The 22,550-nt window shown below is 47.5% G+C and overlaps 1 protein-coding gene across 1 annotated transcript; it reads left to right on the forward strand.

The window, feature by feature from the left end:
- The first annotated feature begins 6,306 nt into the window (after positions 1 to 6,306).
- On the forward strand, positions 6,307 to 17,924 carry ZNF555 (zinc finger protein 555). The gene is made up of 4 exons (XM_042927928.1): positions 6,307 to 6,408; positions 14,630 to 14,756; positions 15,190 to 15,373; positions 16,222 to 17,924. The coding sequence occupies exons 1-4, from the start codon at positions 6,406 to 6,408 to the stop codon at positions 17,780 to 17,782; spliced, it is 1,875 nt and encodes a 624-aa protein (XP_042783862.1). The 5' UTR covers positions 6,307 to 6,405; the 3' UTR covers positions 17,783 to 17,924.
- The last annotated feature ends 4,626 nt before the right edge of the window (positions 17,925 to 22,550 follow it).

Here is a 22,550-nt window from a genome sequence, read left to right on the forward strand (position 1 = left end):
ATTTTACTTAGTCATCCTGCCCCTGTCGGTCCCTTAGCTAGGTGCTAACTTGTTTCGTGCCCGGCTGTGTCAACACAGAACGTGTGCTAACACAGAAAGAGCTTTGGGCGCACAGTGAAAAATAAAGCGTGCAAAATGGTACGTGTGACTCCGTCCGGTGTATTCTGAACATGTACATAAACGGACAAAGGCTGGGCAGAGATGTGGAGGAAGTGGACAGAGTTTGTTTGTCAGAGTTACCTGATGATGTGTGGTTTCCTGCCTTTTGTCATTTTGTCTGGCGTTGCTATAATCGTTTTGACGGTAGGTAGAAATCAAACGACCCCAAGGGATACCGGGTTTCTTTGATCAGGATTGCCGATGCCATGGTGGAGAGGGTGCAATGCAGTCGGTCTCGGGATGGGGGGCAGGGGAGGAGCCTTTGACAGCTTGGGAGAAATCCCACCTGCGAGGCGGACTCGCCTGAGTGGAGACCGAGAGCTCTGATGTGCACCAGCACCAGCGTCACCTGTTTCCAGCCCTTGTATGTGGTTCATCGTTGACTCTCACCAAGCCCAAGAGGTAGTAGCTGTTCACCCGCCGACACTACAAAAGGGCAAACAGAAATAAGGGAGCTTGTCCAGAGTCAGACGACTAGACGGTGCCGGACCCAGGATTTGAACCGGAACGACCTGTACAAGGGCCCATGCCCCATTTGGATGCAGGGGGACTGCGCTTTCTAAATTCTCCCTTGGAAGTCATTTGACCTTTGCCTAGATCTTCCCCTTTCTCTGCCGCTGATGAGGAAGGTTGCCTGTCGGGTCTCCTCTCACCTCAGTGGTACCTGATCACGTCGTTTGTCGCTGCCTTTCTCTAAAGTAGGGATCCCTCATCTGGGGTCTGTGTAGACCCTCCTGGGCTGATGGATACGTTTCTTTAAGGGCTCCACGAACAGTCTTGTGCTCGACGCAGGATGTATGTTGGGGCATAGCGCGTCATCTGGGGAAGCATCTGTAGCTTTCATCCAGTTCTGAGGGCTGGCTGACGTCGGGGTGTCACAAGCGCAGTGTTTTCCGGTCTCTATCCCTTGCTCCCTCCGACAGTTGTTGGGAACTCCTTGTGCTAGGTGGCTGTGCATAAGGTGGATGAGGTGTGTGCCCTCCTGCACATATATTCGAGGAGTGGGGAAGCAGGACGGCCTCGTCGGTTGTGATGTGTGCAGTCACCCAAGTGTGTCTCAGAAAGGTCCTGTGATTGGTTAAATACTCTAGTGTATCCATATTGATATTCTTTTTTTTTTATGTTTATTTTTGAGAGAGACAGAGCATGAGCTGAGCAGGGGCAGAGAGAGACGGAGACACAGAATCCGAAGCAGGCTCCAGGCTCTGAGCTGTCAGTACAGAGCTTGACGCAGGGCTCGAACCCACGAACCATGAGATCATGACCTGAGCCGAAGTCTGGTGCTTAACCGACTGAGCCACCCAGGTGCCCATATATATATATTTTTTAATGTTTATTTTTGAGAGAGAGAGCACAAGCAGGATACAGGCAGGGAGAGGGAGAGAGAGAGAATCCCAGGCAGGCTCTGTGCCATCAGCATAGAGCCCGACACAGGGCTTGATCCCACAAATCATGAGATCATGACCTGAGCCAAAATCAAGAGTTGGACGATTAACCGACTGAGCCGCCCAGGTGCCCCCCATCTTGATATTCAGAGGATCCCCCTGCTAGGTTTTCATTTTGCAGTGAACTCTGCTCATTGTTTAGCCAGATCCATGATGGAGTGAGGGGCAGGGACAGATGTGAAATCGCTAACCAAATACTTTAAATAATTACAGATTTTGGTAGTGCTCTTGGGGACGTAAACAGGATGATGCCGTGATAGATAAAAAGAGAGTGACTAACCTCGGGGCCTTTCTGACAACCTGATACTTAATTTGAAATGTGAGTCACCGGAGCTTCCAAGGTGAGGACTTTAACCAGAGGAAGCTTTCGTTTAGCTTTGTTGTCACATATTTCAAAACTATTTAGAGGGGCACCTGGCTGGCTCAGTTAGTAGAGTGTGTGACTCTTGATCTCAAGGTTGTGAGATTATGGACACGGAGCTCATTAGGAAAAATATTTACAACATTTTTTTTTTTATTTATCTCACTCAAAGTATTTTGAGAGAGAATGTATATATATACTTTAAATTTCTTGGTGTTTAAATTCCCATCTCCCTCTCTTTAAAAACAAATTCTTTTTCTTGTCTGATTGCACTGGCTCAATCCTTTAGTACAATATTGAACAGGAGTGTTGAGAACACACCTCCTTGCTTTATTCCAGATCTTAGGGGAAAAGCATTCAGTCCTTCACCATGGAGTATGATGTTTTCTGTGGGCTTTCTGTAGATCCCCAGTATCTTTATTATCTTGTTAAGTTTCTGCTTTATTGTGCTGTGGTCTGAGAATGTGTCTACTGTCCTGAATCTTTGAAACGTGTTGAGTTTCACTGTGTGGTGTACCCTGTGATCAAGTTTTAAAATGTTCTCTAGATCTTGGGGAGAAGCTGTGTTCTTTGTTTTTATGCTTTGGAATCTGGCTTGCCTGCTACATCAACCTTTTTAATCATTGGCTGTCAAATTTCACGTCAGGACGTTCAGATTTAACAAGTGAGAGTTGGTGCCCAGTAATATGCATTAAAATTTTTTTTAAATGTTTATTTATTTTTGAGAGAAAGAAGAGTGCTAATAGCGGATGGGCAGAGAGAGAGGGAGACACAGAATCCGAAGCAGGCTCCAGGCTCTGAGCTGTCAGCACAGAGCCCGACGTGGGGCTTGAAACCACGAACCGTGAGATTATGATCTGAGCTCAAGTAGGACGCTTAACCGACTGAGCCACCCAGGCACCCCACCTCTGCTTTTTAAACAAAACTAGCCTTTAATTTTGGAATAATTTTTCACCTCCTGTGAATTTCAACCTTTAAAATTCCTTGCATCTCTCATTTTTAGTACATAATTGAATTTTGCTTTAGGATTCAAAGCAGAAAATCCATTTGTTTTTAAAGGACACATTTATGCCAATTATTGCTTTGATAAATGTTGTTGGCTTTAATTCTGATGTATTTTATGTCATTTTTCTTATTTTTGAAGCTTTTATTTTCTGTCTTCTACTGTTGTTTGTATTGGTGGAGTGTATTTCTTTGCTGGTGTTTTTGGAAGGTGTATTTCCTGCTTCAGTTTCTTTTGGCATTTTATTTTATTACATTAAACCCTATAATGAAACCTGTAGTGATTATCAATATTAAGCAGCTTTTGTAGGATAAAAAGGTCGAGTCACAGAGTGTGTATAGTATATAAGGGCACTTTAAAATTGAAAGTCGGGAAAATGTTATATATAGTTTGTGGATCCAAATGTATGTCATGGCAATAATACGCACTAAATTTGTGATTATGGTTTCCTCTGGGAGGACGTGGAAGGGATCTTGGGATTCTGGAGGTGATACACAGGGCGTTTCAACTCTATCTGTGATGTTTTCTTTCTATTTTATTTTATTTAATTTATTTTTTATGTTTATTTATTTTTAAGAAAGAAAGAGAGAGAGAGAGAGAGAGAGAGAGAGAGAGAGAGCGGGCAAGGGGCAGAGAGAGAGGGAGACACAGAATCTGAAGCAGGCTCCAGGCTTCGAGCGATCAGCACAGAGCCTGACACGCGGCTGGAACCCATGAACTGTGAGATCATGACCCGAGCCGAAGTCGGATGCTCAACCCACTGAGCCACCCAGGTGCCCCTGTAATGTATCAGATTTCTTTCAAGAAATCTGATAGAGGATGGTAAACCGATAGGATTTCATACATCTTGGCAGTAGATACATGAGTATTGAAAATGTTGCGGCATGTTCTGTATGGTTGAAATGTTGGGTGACGGGTTGAAAGTGCTCCCCTTCTCCCCATGTTGTGGTTATCGTTAGGAGATACTTCTTTGAGGAATGCAAAAACCAGCCCTCCCAACGCCTTACGAATGGATGCTTACGGTTTGGATAAAATCTCTAGTCAGAATATCATCTATCTGAAAAGTGCTACCTTTCAAACACAAAGATGCAAAGACATCGTTCTCTAAAAAACGGTCAGATCACTCCAAGATGTGCCGGTGTGGGAGCAGAGTCATGTTGAAGGAGCCCGTGGAAAGTTCAAAGTCGTCTCACAAAAACTCAGGCTGGCAAGAGGCGTTCTTTGTGCCCCATGCTGAGCCATTTTCCTCTGCTTCAGAGCCATCTGGTGAGCTTCCTGTCACTGCTGTAACAGATTCCTGCATACTTAGTGACTTAACCAATTTCTTACAACAGTTCTGGAGGTCAGAAGTCTAAAATCAAGGTGTTGGCAAGGCCGTCTTCTTTTTGGAGACCCTGAGAGAGAATCCCTTCCCTCACCTTTATCTGGCTTCTAGAAGCCACCCAAACTCCTTGGCCTGAGATCCCTCCGACATTGTCACAGCCAGCAGCTGGGGGTCTGACCATCTCTCCGACTCCTACCCCCTGCCTTTGTCTCCTGAGGACCTCCTGAGGACGCTGGGCTGCCTGGGAACCCAGGGCCACCCCCACCTCAGGGTCCTTAATCACTTCTGCAAAGTCCCTTTTGCCGTGCGCGGGGCCATGTTCACAGGTTCTGGTGATCACCACGTGTGCACCTTTATTCTGCTGGCCACATCTTTCATACTTGGCTTTACGATGCGGGGTTGAAGTGGGCTGAACATGCAGGAAACCACATTTCTACTTTGCCAGCAGCTCCCCGAATACTAGAACCTTCTAACCGCAGGGTGGATGGAGGCCGCAGGAGGGAGAAGGGGTCTGCTCCTTCCTGTCCTGTCACTCTGGGCGTTTGAGAATGCCTTTGTTACCTCCATACATGAATCACATCTCAAATAACTTGACTCACACTTCTTCCCCCTCAGGTTGCTACACTTTTACTTTCTTCTCTGTGCAATGAATGTTTTGTGAGGGATTCCGAGATCAGCCTCATTTTTCACCTTAGTGAATGAAATGACATGTCCTTTGTGAGTGATGCTTACAGGGTATTTATCTGAACACACTATGGCAGGCAGACAGTGCTGGAGGTTCATGCCAGAACCCAGTCTTAAGACAGACTTCTAAATCTCATGCTGATTTATTGAAATTTCACTTTCATTATTAATCCATATTAAGCGAAAAAGTATATAATCGTACTTTAAATAGCTTATGAATCCAACAAGTCATTTATTTTTAACTCGAAGCTTTTTATGTGTTAATTTTCTAAACACTAATTTTTATGACAGCGTATAAAACCTTTTTGCAAACCCCCCATAATTTTTTTTTTTTTTTAATTCTGTTTGTAAATCAAGTAAGTGGTACCAAGAGTTTGGACGTCCAGACCCAGCCTGGGCACAGTTTTCTTAAGCGGGTAGGCCTTATTAGATACCTTGGGTGTTAAGCCCCCATTTATTAAGTGTTTTCAGGTCCGTCCCATAGCTTTACAGAAGCTTTCCTGTTGTTTCAAATCAGTTAAGATAGAAACTCAATTGCCTCGGGGACATCACGCTTTCAGGCTGCAGAATTCCCTGGGGACACAACAGAAACCTGATTCGAAATACATCTCTTTGCAGCGTAAAACGCACACCTGCGGGTTTCAAAAGCTGCCCGCACTGGGGCGGGGCACCAGGTCCCGATCCCCCGCGATTAGCGGACCTCCAGCACCGGGACGGGGCCGGAGCCTCAGATGTCAAAGGTCACTCCTGAACCCCGAGCCCGACCCGGCCTTCCGTGCGGTGACGTCACTGCGTAGGGTCTTTGTTCTTGAACAAAGAGTACTCGTCCACGGTCACCTCGCCTCTGGGCCTTGCGGCCCTGTCTTCCCGGGCCCGGCTCCGGGCAGGGGACGCTCCGCGGGGAAACCGAGTCAGGAGGTCAGGGCCTGCCACGCCGCGCCACCCGGAGGCTCAACTCCCGGCGCACATCCGGAGCGCGCGGGTCAGCCACGTGTGTCGGGACGGCCTGTCACTCAGGTGCAGGGGTGTGGTCACGGAGAACCGTCCAATCAGAACGACAGGGGCGTTTCTCGAAACACAATCAGGGGCCCTGGGGGCGGTGCCTGGAGGACTAGCCAATCAGGGACTTGAGTGAGGAGCACTGTCCAATCAAGGGCACCAGAGGCGGGTCTCGGAAAAGTATCCAATCAGGAGCCCTGGGAGAGGGAGGGCCCCGAGCACCATCCAATCAGGGCGCGGAGGCCCGGAACACCGTCCAATCAGGCGCGGGGGCGGGCGCGCTTGCGGCCGCGTGGACGTGGCTCCGGGCAGGTCCCGGGGGCTCCTGCGCACCTGCCCGCGCGGACCCAGGTGTCCTCCTCTCACCTGCCCGGCCTTCGGGCCCGCGGGGAAGACGTCTTCCCCGGAGAGCTCGGAGCCGGGCCCCGACATGGTGAGTGCGCGCGGCCCGGGCCGAGACCGGGAGTAGCTGGTTCCATCCGGCCGGAACCCGCTCCCTGCGGCCGCGGCCCGGGTGTCCCCGTCCCCGGGGCTCCCGACCCGAGTCTCCGCCTTCGGGCGAGGGAGGGGGGGATGTTGGGGACTCGCAGTCTTGGGTTGCCCCCCACCTCGGGGGGCGGGCGAGGAGTGTGGGGGGACCTGCCTGGGGCCCTGGGATCGGGGTGGGGGGACCCCCTGACAGATCATTGGCCCCAGGTAACCGCTCCTGGGAGGGACGTGGCAGACAGCCGACTGGATCTGGGGCTGAGGGGAGAGGCGGTTCCGGCGCCTGGGTTCCCCCCTGCGGGGGGCTGGTGCGGCCTCCTGCGAAGCGTCATGCCCTCCCCTCAACACCTGCAGCGGGCCCGGGGTCGGCGCCCTTTGTTCCGGGGTGCAGTGCGCGGGCCCTGCACCGCGCCTGCCTGGTTCGTCCCCCTCCCCCCCCACCCCGAGAAGATGTATTCACTTACCGGAACCTCGGTGTTTTAGCAGATGTCAAACCCGTTTAGTTAACAGCGCGAAGGCGAGCATGAAATGTTTTCAAAGGAGTGGATTTCAGAAAAATAAGAAAATGTCTTACATTCCATTTGTTAAACGTTCTCTGGAAGTCCGTCCCCGTGTGTAGTAAGTTTCTCAGGTCTGTGCCTTTGGGCGATGACAGGTGGAATCCCGGGCCTCCCCGGGAAAGCCTTTCTGGGGAAAAGAGTGTCCGAGGAATAGAGAACATCTCCCTTCCCGTGGGCTGCGGAGGAACGAATACCCTTCCGCAAAGCGTGGTAGGTCAGTTGGTAAATTAGAAGGATAAAGCAGTCTGTGAGATTGGTTGGCCAATCTCGTTGAGTGGGCCGCGTGGAGCATTTGTGACAGTACCCTTTCCTTTTATTGCTGATACACTTTGCTGTAATGTGCAACAAATTAGTGTCCCTGGAAGGGGTAGGAATGCAAGCATCTTTGTTATTTAGAAGTCAGCCTGTCCCTGTCTCATGAATTAAAGTGTTCATCATTTCTGCCTCCGCTCTTCAGGGGCTGTCCCGCCGTGAATCGAGTTTCCCCGTAGGCCTGGACCCGTTTCCCATTGATTCGGCCGTCTTCCATCATGTCGGAGTGCTGTTGCCTTAAAATCCCGATCGTCGGCAGGCCCTGCCTTGTTATTTAGAACACTTTGCCTGTCCTTGGACATTTGTTCTTCTTGTTAGATTTGCAGAATTACTCTTTGTCTAGTCCCCCGACAAAAACCACACTTGGGCTTGTGGGTTTAATAGAATATGACGAAGACCGTAGGTCTGTCTTGGGAGGGTTGGTATCTTAGTAACAGTGAGATCTTGTCTCTGTGCTTTCTTTCCATTTATTTCTTTTTGGGTATTAACCCTTAATGGTTTCAGATTTTTCCATTTGGCTCTTTCTATAGCTTTCATTTTACTTATTTGATACTAATGAAATTTGGTTTTCACCATGGTATGTGGTATCTTTTTTAAATGAATTTTTGACTTGCTGTTAATGAAATTTGGTTTCATATTGAATTTTTATCCTGGAATCTTGTTAAAAATCTTATTTTGTGACTGTCATTTTTGTTACGTCGGTGTCCCGTATATAGTTTAAAAAAAAATTTTTTTTTTAACGTTTATTTATTTTTGAGACAGAGAGAGACAGAGCATGAACAGGGGAGGGGCAGAGAGAGAGGGAGACACAGAATCTGAAACAGGCTCCAGGCTCTGAGCGGTCAGCACAGAGCCCGACGCGGGGCTCGAACTCACGGACCGTGAGATCATGACCTGAGCTGAAGTCGGACGCTTAACCGACCGAGCCACCCAGGCGCCCCCCGTATATACAGTTTTTAAGCTTAGGCACGAAGACCAGTGTTTGTTTTCTAGTATTGGACCTGTGTTTATTTTCTGGTGGTACCGGATCAGATCTCTAGTATAATGTTGATTAAACCAAGAGTGAGGTGCCGGGCATACCTGATTTGTACCCAATTGTTTTGGAGGAAACAACGAGCTTCATACCGTTTTGTATGATCTTTGTTCTCTTTTGAACCTTCTTTCATTGGTTTTCCTTGACCAGGTTGGGCATGTTACCATCATTTCCCAGTGGTAAGATTTTTTTACGTATGATTGCTGAATATGATAAAATGGCTTTTGACGTCTCTTGGGAGCATTACACGTAAATCACACGAATTGGTTTTAGCATATTCTGTTGTGTAATATAGCACTAATGCAGGAAAATGCATTTGACACAGGTTCGGTTGACAGATACCTTAAAAAAGAACCCTCCGTGCAGTGAAATTCAGCCGTAAATGTAGAACAAGCCTTCACACGAGAAGCCCCACTCGAAGTGAACCCCAGGCAGGCCCTCTCCCTCTCCAGGGGTAACGAATACGTAGAAGTATATGAAGACTTGTATGTGTATATTTGTGGTTCTGCCCATAGAGTTCCGTACACGCATATCGTTACATGTGTGTATGTAACACGTACACGTGTGTATGTTTTTTAGCGATTGAGGTATCCAACTGCAGTATAATCAGAAATGATTAATTTTCCTGCTCTCCTCTCCTCTGCCCTGCAGCCAGCCATTCATATGTATCTACACAAACACACACGTCAACATATATACGTTCTTCCGAACCCACTCGTGTGGCACATTTCCCGTAGTACGGCAACTTGATTTTCTTATTTATCATTTTCCTCCCAAGAGAATTTAAAATCCACGTGGTTCAGAACTCTTGTTTTGTTCAGTGCTGCAGCCCCGGTGCCCGCAGGTTCTAGGACCCAAGTAACCGCGACCTGAATACAGTTCACTCCTCGAAGAGCCAGAGGTAAGGTCCTCAGACAGAGCGGTCCTGCAGGGACACAGGGCTCTGCCACGAGCAGGAGCGTGAGGGCATGAGGGCAATAGGAGAGGTTCCTGTTGCCTCCTCACCCTAGTGCCCGGCAGAAGTCAGTGCATTCTTCTTACCACACTGGGAAACAGCAGTCACAACAGAGAAACCACCACACGGTGTGTGTACAAGTGCAGGGGTTGGAGGAGTTTCGGGGATGTTACCGACCGGCCTGCACTTCCTCTGCCGTGAGCCAGTTTTAATAAGACCTGCTTTGCGGAGTTTTTAAGAATATACGAGCTAATGTCTACGAGGCTTTTGGCAGAATCTTTTGCATATACTGGGTTCTGCATGGCACTTAAACAATTAATGTCATAAAGATGGTGCGTTTGAGCCAGGTGTGTTGGGAGTCCCTGTCTCCATCTGCTGGGGCTGCTGTAACAAAAATGCCATAGACCAGGGGCGCCCGGGTGGCTCAGTCGGTTGAACGTCCAACTTCGGCTCAGGTCATGATCTCACGGTTTGGGAGTCCGAGCCCCGCATCGGGCTCTGTGCTGACAGCTCAGAGCCCGGAGCCTGCTTTGGATTCTGTGTCCCCCCCGGTCTCTCTCTGCCCCTCCCCAGCTTGCGTCCTGTCTCTCAAAAATAAACATTTTAAAAATAAAATAAAATTGAGGCGCCTGGGTGGCTCAGTCGGTGAAGCGTCCGACTTCAGCTCAGGTCACAATCTCGCGGTCCGTGAGTTCGAGCCCCGCATCAGGCTCTGGGCTGACGGCTCGGAGCCTGGAGCCTGCTTCAGATTCTGTGTCTCCCTCTCTCTCTGCCCCTCCCCTGCTCATGCTCTGTCTCTCTCTGTCTCAAAAATAAATAAAAACATCAAAAACAAATTTTTTTGAACAGTCCGTTCCTTTGGCCCTTGGACAAGACATCTTTACAGCAAAATTATTATCAGTGGCACCCCGTGTAGCCGAGTGAGACCAGTCTGCAGTATTGGTTTCGGTTATGCCCTTTATGGGTCCTGACTTGTCCAGTTCAAGCAAATCCCGTTGATCATAAAGGTAAAGGTCTTAGAACATTAGGAGGCTTCATCCTCAAAATTTCTGTATTGTTTTATTTTCACCTGGCCTCAGGTGTCCATTCTGGCATGGCACAACTCTGGCTGACTCGAGTGTCTTTCAGGGATAAGATAGTGTCCTGATGGGATATGCATTAGGCAGCCGGGTCAGCGGGTCCCCACTGTGGACTCTGGGGTGGGGGGGCTTGCCCTGGAGTTTTCAGTGCAGCCTATTTATTATTGTTTTAAAAAATATTTTTATTTATTTTTGAGAGAGGGAGACAGGGTGTGAGTGGGGGAGGGGCAAAGAGGGAGGGAGATAGAATATGAAGCAGGCTCCAGGCTCTGAGCTGTCAGCACAGAGCCCAGTGTGGAGCTTGAACTCACGAACCTTGAGATCATGACCGCATCCGACTTTGGCTCAGGTCATGAGTCGGACGCTTAGCCAGCTGAGCCACCAGGCGCCCTCAGTGCAGCCTATTTGAAGTAATGCAGTCTGGTCCTTGTTAGCAGGGATGCCTGCGGTGGTCACCTTCGGACACTTTTGTGACCCACAACGCTAGTTCGTCCACCTCACCAGTGGGGACGGCATCTGGGGGTGGTCTGTGATTTCAGATTGTCTCATTGGAGAACAAGGCCTTCATCACCGGCAACCGCGAGTGACCCACATGGACCACCTGGAGGTTTTCGTGGGTTAGGACCTCAGACAAGTGTCCTAAGTTTGCAGGGTTCCCAGTCAGAGTCCTGTTCCTGGAGCTTGCACCTGCTTTCAGAACAGCCCAGCGTGCAGTGAGGCTGAAACAGCCATTGCGGACACCGCGGGCCGTTAGCTTGCAGTCAAGTTCAGGCGGTTCGCAATTCTCCAAATCACCAGGGGCCTCTTTTAGAAGCAGCAGAGCTGAGACGCTGCAGGGTCAGAACTGTGTGTTCCAAGCTGCACGTGCGGTCCCTGCTCTCATCCGAGTCCACGTGATGCCCGGACCGTCGTCTGCCTCTAGCGGCCATCAGAAATGGGTTTCGGTGGGGCGCCTCGGTGGTGGTTCAGTCAGTTGAGCATTTGTCTTCAGTTCAGGTCATGATCTTGCAGTTTGTGGGTTCGAGCCCCGCGTCGGGGTCTGTGCTGACAGCTCAGAGCCTGGAGCTGCTTTGGATTCTGTATCTCCCTCTCTGCCCCTCCCCTGCTCACGCCCTGTCTCTCACCCTCTCAAAAATAATAAACTTAAAAAAAAAAAAAGAAAGAAAAAGAAGTAGGTTTTTGTAAGAGCTCTTTGGCAAGCTGAAAACTTGTACTTAAAATTCCCAAAGCATCTCTCCATTTAGAGATTGCCTGCTTCACTGTTTCCCTCTTGTTGTGAACCTCCGGTAGGTAAAAACTCAGTGAAAAACCTAAACTTGTTCTACCAGTTAGGAGTTTAAATTCCACCCCATGCACCAGTGGCAACAAGCAAGGGGGTCGTGTCCGGTCCACACTGTTTCCCTGCACTGATTGGGATGACTCCTTTAGCATTTATTACATTACAGGCATGTGCGTCCCTTTTTATCTTACTTGCAGATGCAGTAGCCACGAAACAAAACCAATTTAAGTAAAAAACCCACAAAACAACCTTTTCCCTTTTTCCTCATCACAGACTTATTTGAAGCCGTTTGAGTTCTGTAGTGTTGCCATAACAAGTGACCATAAACCGGGTGGCTTCAGAACTCACTCTCTCAGATTCTGGAGGCTGGAAGCCCAAGATCAAGAGGGCGGAGGGTTGTGCTTCTGTGTCATCCTGGTGTCTTACGGCCTCGGGCAGCCCCGGGTGTTCTTTTGTTGGTGACAGCACAATTCCAATCTCTGCACCCCATCTTCACGTGGCTGCCGTCCCTGCGTGTCCTTGACTTTGCATTGGCATTCCCCCTTCAGGATGCCACCAGCCGGATTGGATTCGGGCCCATCCTACCGACCTTGTCTTAACTGGGTTACGTTTGCAAAGATCTTATTTCCAAGGAAGGTCACATTCATAGATACCAAGGGTTAGGATTTCAGCATACCTTTTTGGGAGACAGCGTAACCCACGATGAGGCCCTCGAAGTGAGTCCAGCATTTACTGGGTAACGCTCCCGCTGCCAGGGACGATCCCCGCTGCCATGTGAGGGGTGGGCCGGGAGGCTGCGGCAGCCCAGCAGCAACCAGGCAGAAGGATGGGGAGAGGATCCCCGCCCCTGTTCCCTTGGTTTATCTGAAGTTCTGCTCCAGTCCTGGAAACTGATGTAACTAATTTTTTTCTCCCAGCGCAATGCAAACTTTTCATATATTTTGCCCATCCATAGTTTACCCTTGGGAACCTGGGGGCCCTTTCTCCTCCTGCCTGGGAGAGAGGACAAAAATGAGAGACCTCACCAGAGCTGTGTTTTGTTTGAGTCTTCTCGCTCAGATAGCATGGCCCAAAGCAGCAGGATACCCAGCGCGCCAGCCCCCCTGGGGATGGACCTCTGTCATCTTTACCTCTGTCAACTCTTGATTCATGACAGACTGCAGCTCAGCTGTCTCTCCACACCTTCTCTCCATACACATGGCTTCTGCTATGTTTCAGTGAGCCAGGGGTGTTCTAGCAGATTCCACTTCCGATGCCAACTGTGTCCGGTGTCCCCCAAGACCATCCTTGTGTCCTGCGAGTAGGACCCTCGTGACTGTTACTCTGTTACAACAAACGGAGACACAGCAGAGTTAGCACAGGGAACAGGCACGTGGGGAAAAGTGTTCTTTCCCGGTGGAGTCACACGGAGTGCGCCCAGCAGTGAGTCTTGACGACGCGGGAGGTACCGTCACGCAGGGAGTCTTGGTAGAGACCCAGCGCCCGGCATTTTGACTCCAGACTCCCAGAAGGAAGGCAGGTGTTGCGTATTAACGTGTCACGTGCACAGCAGTTTAGACACCGTGGGTGAGATCAGTCAGGCTTGTGTGAAACCTGAAACCCAGGTTCCCAGACACCAGCCTGGCCAGGAGTTGTGTCTACGAATAAAGTTAAGGCCCCTGATGGCACGTTTCCTGCACACTAGGAGTGGGGATTCACTGGAAGAAGCATAAGATAACTAAGAACAGTGCAGCTGACTCAGGGACCGGTTGCTCCCTGTGCCCGTCACGGGGATTTTCCCATTCAGCTGCTACCCTGTTGAACAGGTAAATTCTGGCAGCAGAACTGCCGACTGAGAGTATTTTCTCCTGCTCATAGATGTCAGTGGGCCAGTGAACTTTTTAAAAGACCAGGGTTCAAGGGAGGCATGCAGCTCAGTGGGTCCTGTGCTCTCAGGGGTTGGCCTGACATGCTCACGTGCCCAGCAGGGGAGGGACAGGGGGAGGAGGGAAATTGAGAGCATGGCCTCTGGGATGACGTATGGAGGGGGGAGCTTTTACCTGCAACTTGATACGTGGGAGGGTTTCCTTTGTAGGAAGGCACTGCCTAACCCGATCTGTTTTTATCATCAAGGGCAAATTCACTGATGAGTGCTTTTGACTTCAGTTAACCCCCTGGTGGGATGGGACTCAACCTTATCCTCAGTACTCTTCCATGTTTCTGGTGGGAAGAGCTGCTTGTCACCAGATAACACTTGTCTGGTGGGGGTCCGGTGGGCAGTCGCATGGAGACTCGGCAGTGTGGGGAACGAATGGATGCAGGTCTGAGTTCTCATGCCTGTTTCCTCTTCCCTGAGCTCTGACTTCTCAACAACTTTCTATCCTATTCCTGTATGACACAAATACATAAACAGTACTTCCTCAAGAGAATTTTGTCATTTAGCCAGTAGGACCTGTCTACTTAGGGCCTGGAGTTAAGATGTTGTGGTCAGTTGGCCCCTGCTGCGAGTCGGGTTCCACCAAGTCTCTCAGGAAGGAAAAGTCCCCAATCCTCGAGTGTGTTCTTATTTCATAAAACCTCACCCACGTTTGACCTGGGGCTTGACATGGTGCGCAACAGGGAAGGAGCGAAAGTAGTTTGTATCACAAAGGACCGGTGGGTCTTAAAATGCAAATATCTGATTCATTTGGAGAGCTGTTCTGTGAATTCTCCATTGTGGTCCGAACCCTTTGGTTAAAGGAGAATGAGATTTGATGTGGTTGCAGTAAGAGTGTAAAGATAAGTTCAGTAGGGTGAGTGGGACTGTTAAACTTGTGAGGAGGATGTAAGTGTGGACAGAGTGAGAGATCTGATGATTGAGTCATAGAGTGGATGTTGGGTGACCACAGGGTCTTGTCTGAATGTCCCGTGAATGGAATTGACTTGCTCTAGAGTCTCAACTTTCCTTCTGCACATATGTTGGGTGTTTTAGGACTCAGTGGTCTTTGAGGATGTGGCTGTGGACTTTACCCTGGAGGAGTGGGCTTTGCTGGATTCTGCTCAGAGGAAGCTCTACAGAGATGTGATGCTGGAAAACTTGAAAAACCTGGCCGCAGTGGGTAAGAATGACCTCATTCCTTCACTTGGTTGTTTGGAGAACAAGCCTTTCTTACACATCAAGCCTGTTTCAAGATTTTAAATGTGGACAGGGAATGCTTATTAATTAGTAAGCCAGGGTCACAACCATCAGAGAGCTAGAATCGTATAATGTCTGCATGAGAATGAGAATCTTTGTATTAAACTGATTTTTTTTTCTTTCTATAAAGCAAGCTCCCTTTGTGTCATCAGAAAATATCGATTTCATGGGTCATTAAGGAGCCCAATGAAGTTTATGTAATCGTATGAGAATTCAACTGCCTTCGTTCAATTGCTTACCGTTTTGAGCCCTCGTACTTGTATCGGTGAAGTCCCGATACAGCTAAAGTCCTCAGTGTCATTTCAACTAACAGGTACCTTCTTCCTTTAAAACTTTTGTTCCCTTTTTGCTTTCAGATGATGAGACTCAATTGAAGGCCAATGGGTCTGTTTCTCAGCAGGATGCTTATGGGAATAAAATATCCAAGGGAAACAAATTGGCAAAGTTCACCAGAAATGAATCCTGGGCCTCCATTTTAGGGAAAATTTGGGAAGAACTCAGCACGGAAGATCAGCCCACAAACCAGGGGAGACATCTGAGGTGAGCTGCACTCACAAGAGAAAGCAGTATTCCAGGAGAGAATCCTAGTATGTCATGAAATTTAAAAAGCAAAGAAAACAAGTCACCCACAGGAGCCTAGATCAAATTTGTTTACTCAGAATTTTTACAAAAAAAATTTCCTTAAATAGGATGTTGATGTTGAGTGTTAGAAACATAATTCAGTTGGCAACAATTAGGAGGAAAAGCCCATGTTTAAGAAACTGTTTTCGGGGAGCCTGGGGGGCTCAGTCCGTTGAGCACCCGCCTTTGGCTCAGGTCATGATCTCATGGTTCGTGGGTTCAAGCCCCGCATTGCGCTGTGTGCTGACATCTCAGAGCCTGGAGGCTGCTTCAGATTCTGTGTCTCCCTCTCTGCCCCTCCCTCCCTCACGCTCTGTGTGTGTGTCTCTCTCTCAGAAATAAGTAAACATTAAAAAAAAAAAAAGAAACTGTTTTCATCATGCCTATGGTTCAATCTCCTCATGATATTGTTTACTCTGCTTTATCAGATAGCCTACACATTCACTGAAATTGATGAAAATGTAATCCTTTTTTTTTTTAACATTTATTTATTTTTGAGAGACAGAGAGAGACAGAGCATGAGCAGGGGAGGAGTAGAGAGAGAGAGGGAGACACAGAATCCAAAGCAGGCTCCAGGCTCTGAGCTGTGAGCACAGAGCCCGACGCGGGGCTTGAACTCACAAATCATGAGATCGTGACCTGAGCCAAAGTTGGACGCCTAACCGACTGAGCCATCCACGCGCCCCTAAGAATGTAATCCTGATACTTATTAGTAAATATTAAATCATTAGTCCAACTGTTGATAACATGCTGCTTCTTCTTAACAGAAATCCTGTGGTGGAGAGACTCTCTGAAAGTAATGGTCAGTGCAGGGAAGGCTCCAGTCAGATTCCAAATCTTAATCTGTGTGAGAAAACTCTTTGCGGAGTTAAAGAGGATGAATGCAGTGAGTATGAGAAAGTCTTCGGGCGTCCCTCCCTCGAGAGTCACATCGCCATGCACGCTGGACACAAAGCGTATCGGTGTCAGGAGTGTGGGCGGGCCTATAGCTGTCGTGCACACCTAAGAATGCATGGGAGAACCCACAACAGAGAGAGAACCTATGCGTGTAAATTATGTGGAAAAACCTTTCCTCGTACCTCTTCCCTCAACCGGCACGTAAGGATTCACACTGCTGAGAAAACCTACGAGTGTCAGCAGTGTGGGAAAGCCTTCATTGATTTCTCAAGTCTTACTAGTCATGTGAGAACTCACACTGGAGAGAAGCCATATAAGTGCAAGGAATGTGGGAAAGCCTTCAGTTATTCCTCAACTTTCCGGAGACACATGATAACGCACACTGGAGAGAAGCCCTATAAATGTAAGGAATGTGGGGAAGCCTTCAGCTACTCCTCAACTTTTCGGAGGCATATGATCTCACACACTGGGGAGACACCACATAAATGTAAGGAATGTGGAGAAGCCTTCAGCTACTCCTCAGCTTTTCGCAGGCACATGATCTCACACACTGGAGAGAAGCCCTACGAATGTAAACAGTGTGGGAAAACCTTTATTTACCTGCAGTCCTTCCGGAGACACGAAAGGATTCACACTGGAGAGAAACCCTACGAATGCAAACAATGCGGGAAAACCTTCATTTATCCCCAGTCCTTTCGAAGACACGAAAGGACTCATGGTGGACAGAAGCCCTATGAGTGCAGCCAGTGTGGGAAAGCCTTCAGCCATCCCTCGTCCTTTCGAGGGCATATGAGAGTGCACACTGGGGAGAAACCTTATGAATGCAGTCAGTGTGGCAAAACTTTCAACTGGCCCATCTCCTTACGAAGACATATGAGGACACACACCAGAGAGAAACCCTACGAGTGCAAACAGTGTGGGAAAGCCTTCAATTTGTCTGCTTGCTTTCGAGAACATGTGTGGATGCATCCAGGAGACAAGTCCTATCAATGCAAGCTATGTGGGAAAGCGTTCTATTGCCACATATCCTTACAGAAACACATGAGAAGGCACACCGCAGAGAAACTCTATGAATGCAAGCAGTGCGGGAAAGCTTTCAGTTGGCCTGAACTCCTGCAGCAGCACGTGAGAACACATACCGCGGAGAAGCCCTATGAATGTAAGGAATGCGGGAAGGTCTTCAAATGGCCGTCATCCTTGCCGATACATATGAGAGTGCACACTGGAGAGAAACCCTATGAATGTAAGGAGTGTGGGAAGGCCTTTAGTTGTTCCTCATCCTTAAGAAGACATGTAAGGATACACACTACCGAGAGACACTACTTATGCACTGCGGGAAATTCTGCAGATGAATTCATGCCCCGTGCTTCAGAAAATCCACACCAGGAGAGAAATCTGATAAAAGTTGTAAATATGGTACTGCCTGTGTGAGAACCCCATCAAAGTGGACCCATGGGGTGTGCATTTCTAGTTCTTTTACAGATAAAAACTTGGGTGCAGAATAGCTCTCCAAGTACTCTTAGCTTTCATATGAAAGTTTGCAAATACTATGTTTCCCCCTACATTTCAGTAAATAAACCTATCTTTACAGTTTGTTGGACTCCTGGTGATTTGAAGTGTGTTTTTAATATGTAAGTAGTTTTAGTTTTTTAGTTCTTTAAATTCTTTAAGGGGTTTTTGGAACAATGACACTTTGGTATTTCTTGGGATTTTCTTACTAGCTTGGTGTGGCAGATCCTGGGTATCACCTGTTACGTATTTTCTGCCACACTGAGAATCTATTTATTTAATTTGGCCAGAGGAGCCTTATTGCATTTGCTTTACAAATAGTTTGCAGAAATGGATAATTATGCAGAGTTCTTCAAAGCATAGTCTCATGTGAATTGTCACTTTCAACTTTTTCCCTTTGCTCCTTGCCCTTGAGTGTGATCGGAAATTGGGACAGTAGGCTTTTACTTGAGAGATACTTTGCAACCATGAGATATAAGATACAGAGTTTGAGGTGGTTCTTCCAGATTGTATTATGTCAACGTGGGCAGTGTTGGGAACTACATTTCCCAGAAACCCTTCCCTTTACGTTCAGATTTACCAGTAGCCTAACTTGGCACGAGATTTGGAAGATGGAAGTGAAGAAGCCATTTCTGTTTGGAGCCATATTAAAGTGTGATAGATAGAAAGGAGCTCTTTTCCCCTGATTTTGGCCCTGCCAGTCAAGAGTATCGTGCAAAAGAAATGCCATGTGCTTGATTCCCATTTTTCTCAGAGTTGCAGGCTTCCATGAATATCTTCCTGAGCTACGTATAAAGGATCCATTTGTGTGGTCTTGCACTCACGGTTTGGATATTCTTACAAACTCTGATGTGTCCTCTAGACCACTGTTTCAGACTCATGGTTAGTGATCTTTTCTGATACTATGATTTCACTCTTCTCTAGATCTTCACATATGTGTATAAGGTCTAATTTGTATAGTGAACACCTTATTTTCAATACTTCTAGTGACTCCGTGATCCTGATTCTGCCATAAAAGCTACAGTGTTGCTACAAAGCAAAATAACACATGGGACTTAGTTAACCTATTACATCTTATAGTGTGCTGAGTCAGTCCTTCAACGTGAGAAAAAAACACCTTCGTATACTAGATTTTGGGAGAGCCAAATGCTGTTTCTTGCTAAGGGTTTTACTGTTATGTTTGATGATGTGTCATTAAAAACAGTATGTATTTTATCAAGGGAAATCTTTTGTAGATATTTCCTAGAAATACACAACTTACAGTGTTTTTATATCATCTGTGCACTTACTGCATTACTTTTCTGGGGCTGCTGTAACAAAATACCACTGTCGGGTGGCTTAGGACAACAGAAATTTTGGTCTGATGGTTCTGAAGGTAGAAGTCTAAGTTCAAAGTATTGGCCAGACCATGCTTCCTCTGAAGGTGCTAAGGAAGGGTCTGCTTCAACCCTCTCCTAGCTTTCGGTAGTTCATTGGCTTGTGGCGATATAACTGATCTTTACTCTGCATTCTGCCCACATGCATGTTTATCTCTTCATCTGGTGTTCTTTTTATAAGGACCACACATATCAAGTTAGGGCTCATCCTATTCCAGTATCACCTCCTCTAATTATATTGGTGGTAACTCTGTTTCTAAATAAGATCACATTCTGAGGTGCCGGGGATAGGACTTTGGTGGACAATTCAACCTGTAACTCTACCAAATGCTATACTCTTTTTCATTTACTGAGAGAACACATTAAAATATCCCATGGCAATTATGCATCCCAGATCAACTGTAATTTTGGTAAGCATTATACATTCTAAGTCAGTATTTCCAGGTGCATACAACTTAAGACATTTTTGTCGTGTAACTTTTTTTATTGTTGCATAAGAATTTCCTATTGAACTGATTTCTTACTCATTGCTAATAAAACCTTAAATAATTGTTTTGTCAAAGCTTTCTAACTCAAACCACTGGGAACACACTGGTAGTCAATGAAAATTGGGTGCGTTGAATTCAAGCAATTTGAGTGAACACATGGACAGTGGGATGTATCAGAGGGTGTTTGGAAGGATATATTTTCAGATTTTGGCTTGTGTTTGGTGATTGTAGAAGGCAGAAATAACTGAATTTAGCTAACTAAAATTGGTACAGCAGTCATTGAGAAGAAGGGTTGTTTTTTTAAAAAAAAAGTTTTAATTTTAATTCCAGTTAACATAGTGCTATGTTAGTTTCAGGTCTACAATATAGTGATTCAACATTTCATACAGCACACGGTGCTCATCACAAGTACATTCCTTATCCCCATCACCTATTCAACTCATCCCCCTACTCCGTCCCTTCTGGGAACCGGCAGTTCTCCTTAATTGAGAGTCTATTTCTTGATTTGTCTCTTTTTTTTCCACTTTTGCTGGTTTTGTTTCTTAAATTCCACATATGGGTGAAACCATATGGTATTTGTCTTTCTCTGACTGATTTCACTTAGCATAATACTCCAGCTCCATCCTTGTTGCAAATGGCAAGATTCCTTCTTTTTTTATGGCTGAATGATCCATTGTGTGTGCATCTTCACATCTTTATCCATTGATCTATCAGTGGACACTTGGGCTGCTTCCATATTTTGGTTATTGTAAATAATGCTTCTGTAAACATCGGGCTGCACGTATCCCTTTGAATTAGTGTGCTTACATTCTTCAGGTAAATACCCAGTAATGCGACTGCTGAATCATAAGGTAGTTCTATTTTGAAGTTTTTGAGAAACTTCTATATTGTTTTCCACAGTGGCTGCACCAGCTTGTATTCCCAGTAACCATGCACGAGTGTTCCTTTTTCTCCACATGCTTGCCAACACTTGTTTTTTCTTGTGTTGTTGATTGTAGCAATTCTGACAGGTGTGAGATGATACCTCACTGTGATTTTGATTTGCACTTCCCTGATGATGAGCGATAATGAGCATCTTTTCATCTGTTTGTTGGCCATCTGTAGGTCTTCTTTGGAGAAATGTCTGTTCATGTCTTCTGCCCATTTTTTAATTGGATTTTTTGTTTTTTGGGTGTTTGAGTTTTATATATTCTTTATATATTTTAGATACTAATCCTTTATTGAATATGTTGCCTTTTAGTTCTTAAAAAGTTTTTTTTTTCTGTTTATATTTTAGAGAGAGAGAGACAGAGTATGAGCCAGCAAGAGGTAGAGAAAGAATACACCATCACTCTCGACCAGAGGTGCCCATTTGTTTTCAAATCCCCCAAACCTAGTCAGTGATCTTAGTTCCCTGTCTTTGTCATGTCTCACAAAAGGAATGCCTGTATATAGTCTTAGAAGTCCGTAAAACTTGATGCCATTAGGACGTCACAGCAGCCCCACCGGGCTGAGAGCACGTGCCCCATGGCCACAGCAGCCCCTATTCCCGCAGGAGGCCCTGCTCATCGCTCCCCACCTTGGCCGTGTGAACAGTCTCAAACCCTCAGTGAAGTCACTAATGGATGTTTGGTCAGGGCCCTCAGGTAGTTGCATGCACACTCACACCTGTTGTCCCTCACTCACCTGCCCAGTGTTCTGGAATCTTCTGGCCTGAGGACTGAGGCTGCGGCACAAGCACTGTCGGCGCCGGGACTCCTCACCACAGCTCATGCCTACCCGCCGCCCATCCGGGACCACAACGCCACCTCACCAGTGCACATGCGCATTTCCACCAACGCCCGTGCTCTGCGTTCTGGTTCCGCGTAGTCTCAGCCCTGCTGCCTGTGAGAAGTGGAGGTCTCGGGCAGAGACTCCACAGAGGCCCAGAGCGCCACCCTTCAGACTCCTCCCAGCATGCCGTGCGCCTCGTGAGGAAGTACTCCTCAGAGCCACCTGGGATTGAAGCCCACGCGGAAGTACGCAAGCGCGTGTGGGCGGGGCGGATGCGCACGCGCACGCGCGGAAGACACTACACCAGCAAACAGGAAAGTGGAGTCCCCGCCCCTGGGCTTCAGTTCCCGTGGCTGCCTAGCTTCTGCTATGGGTGGCTCAGTGGCTGGGAGACGTGTGTGGGACGAGCTCCTGAGTGCCCCAGGTGTCCACCCGCGGAGTCTTGGGAGGAGGTTGGGGCCGCCCAGGGTGGATGGAGCAAGGTGTGTGGGCACATGAGACCAGGAGAGGGGAGTACTGCCAGGAACACCGCAGTATAGGACACGGTGGCTGCCGGTCCACGAGATGGGCACCGTTATTGCCTTCACCGAGCTTCCAGTTGGAAAGCAGTGACAAGAGGTCAAAGTAGTGATGAGCGCATTTCTCAAAGAATCCTAAAAGCAGCGTGTGGGGCTGAAACACCATAACCCCAGCCATATAGGGTCCCTTCCACTTCTTCCTCGGATTCCTGTGTAGGGGTTCTTATCGAGAGAGGTTTTTCCCTACCGCACAGATTCAGAAAGTGTGAAGTCCCCGTTCCAGGAGGAGAGACAGCAGTAAAACGTGTAGTGTAGCTGATGCGGATTAGTCTGGAGTAGAGAGCTGTTGGCTGGGTGGTTTTCAGAGGGCCTGTGTATCCCTGGGAGTGAATTCGTTTTCTCTGGAGACATCATCTTTGCCAATGTGTCTGAGTTTCTGTGTCTATCTGGGTATGTCCACATGTGTGTCCGTCCCAGTGACAGTTTTTGTGGTTTTGTCGCTGTAGCGTGTGTATATGTCAGAGAGTTCAGGTGTTTGAGTGGTGGTTCCTGTGCT

The sequence above is a fragment of the Panthera leo genome, chromosome A2 (genome assembly GCF_018350215.1).
Source record: "Panthera leo isolate Ple1 chromosome A2, P.leo_Ple1_pat1.1, whole genome shotgun sequence".
Classification (NCBI taxonomy): Eukaryota; Metazoa; Chordata; class Mammalia; order Carnivora; family Felidae; genus Panthera; species Panthera leo.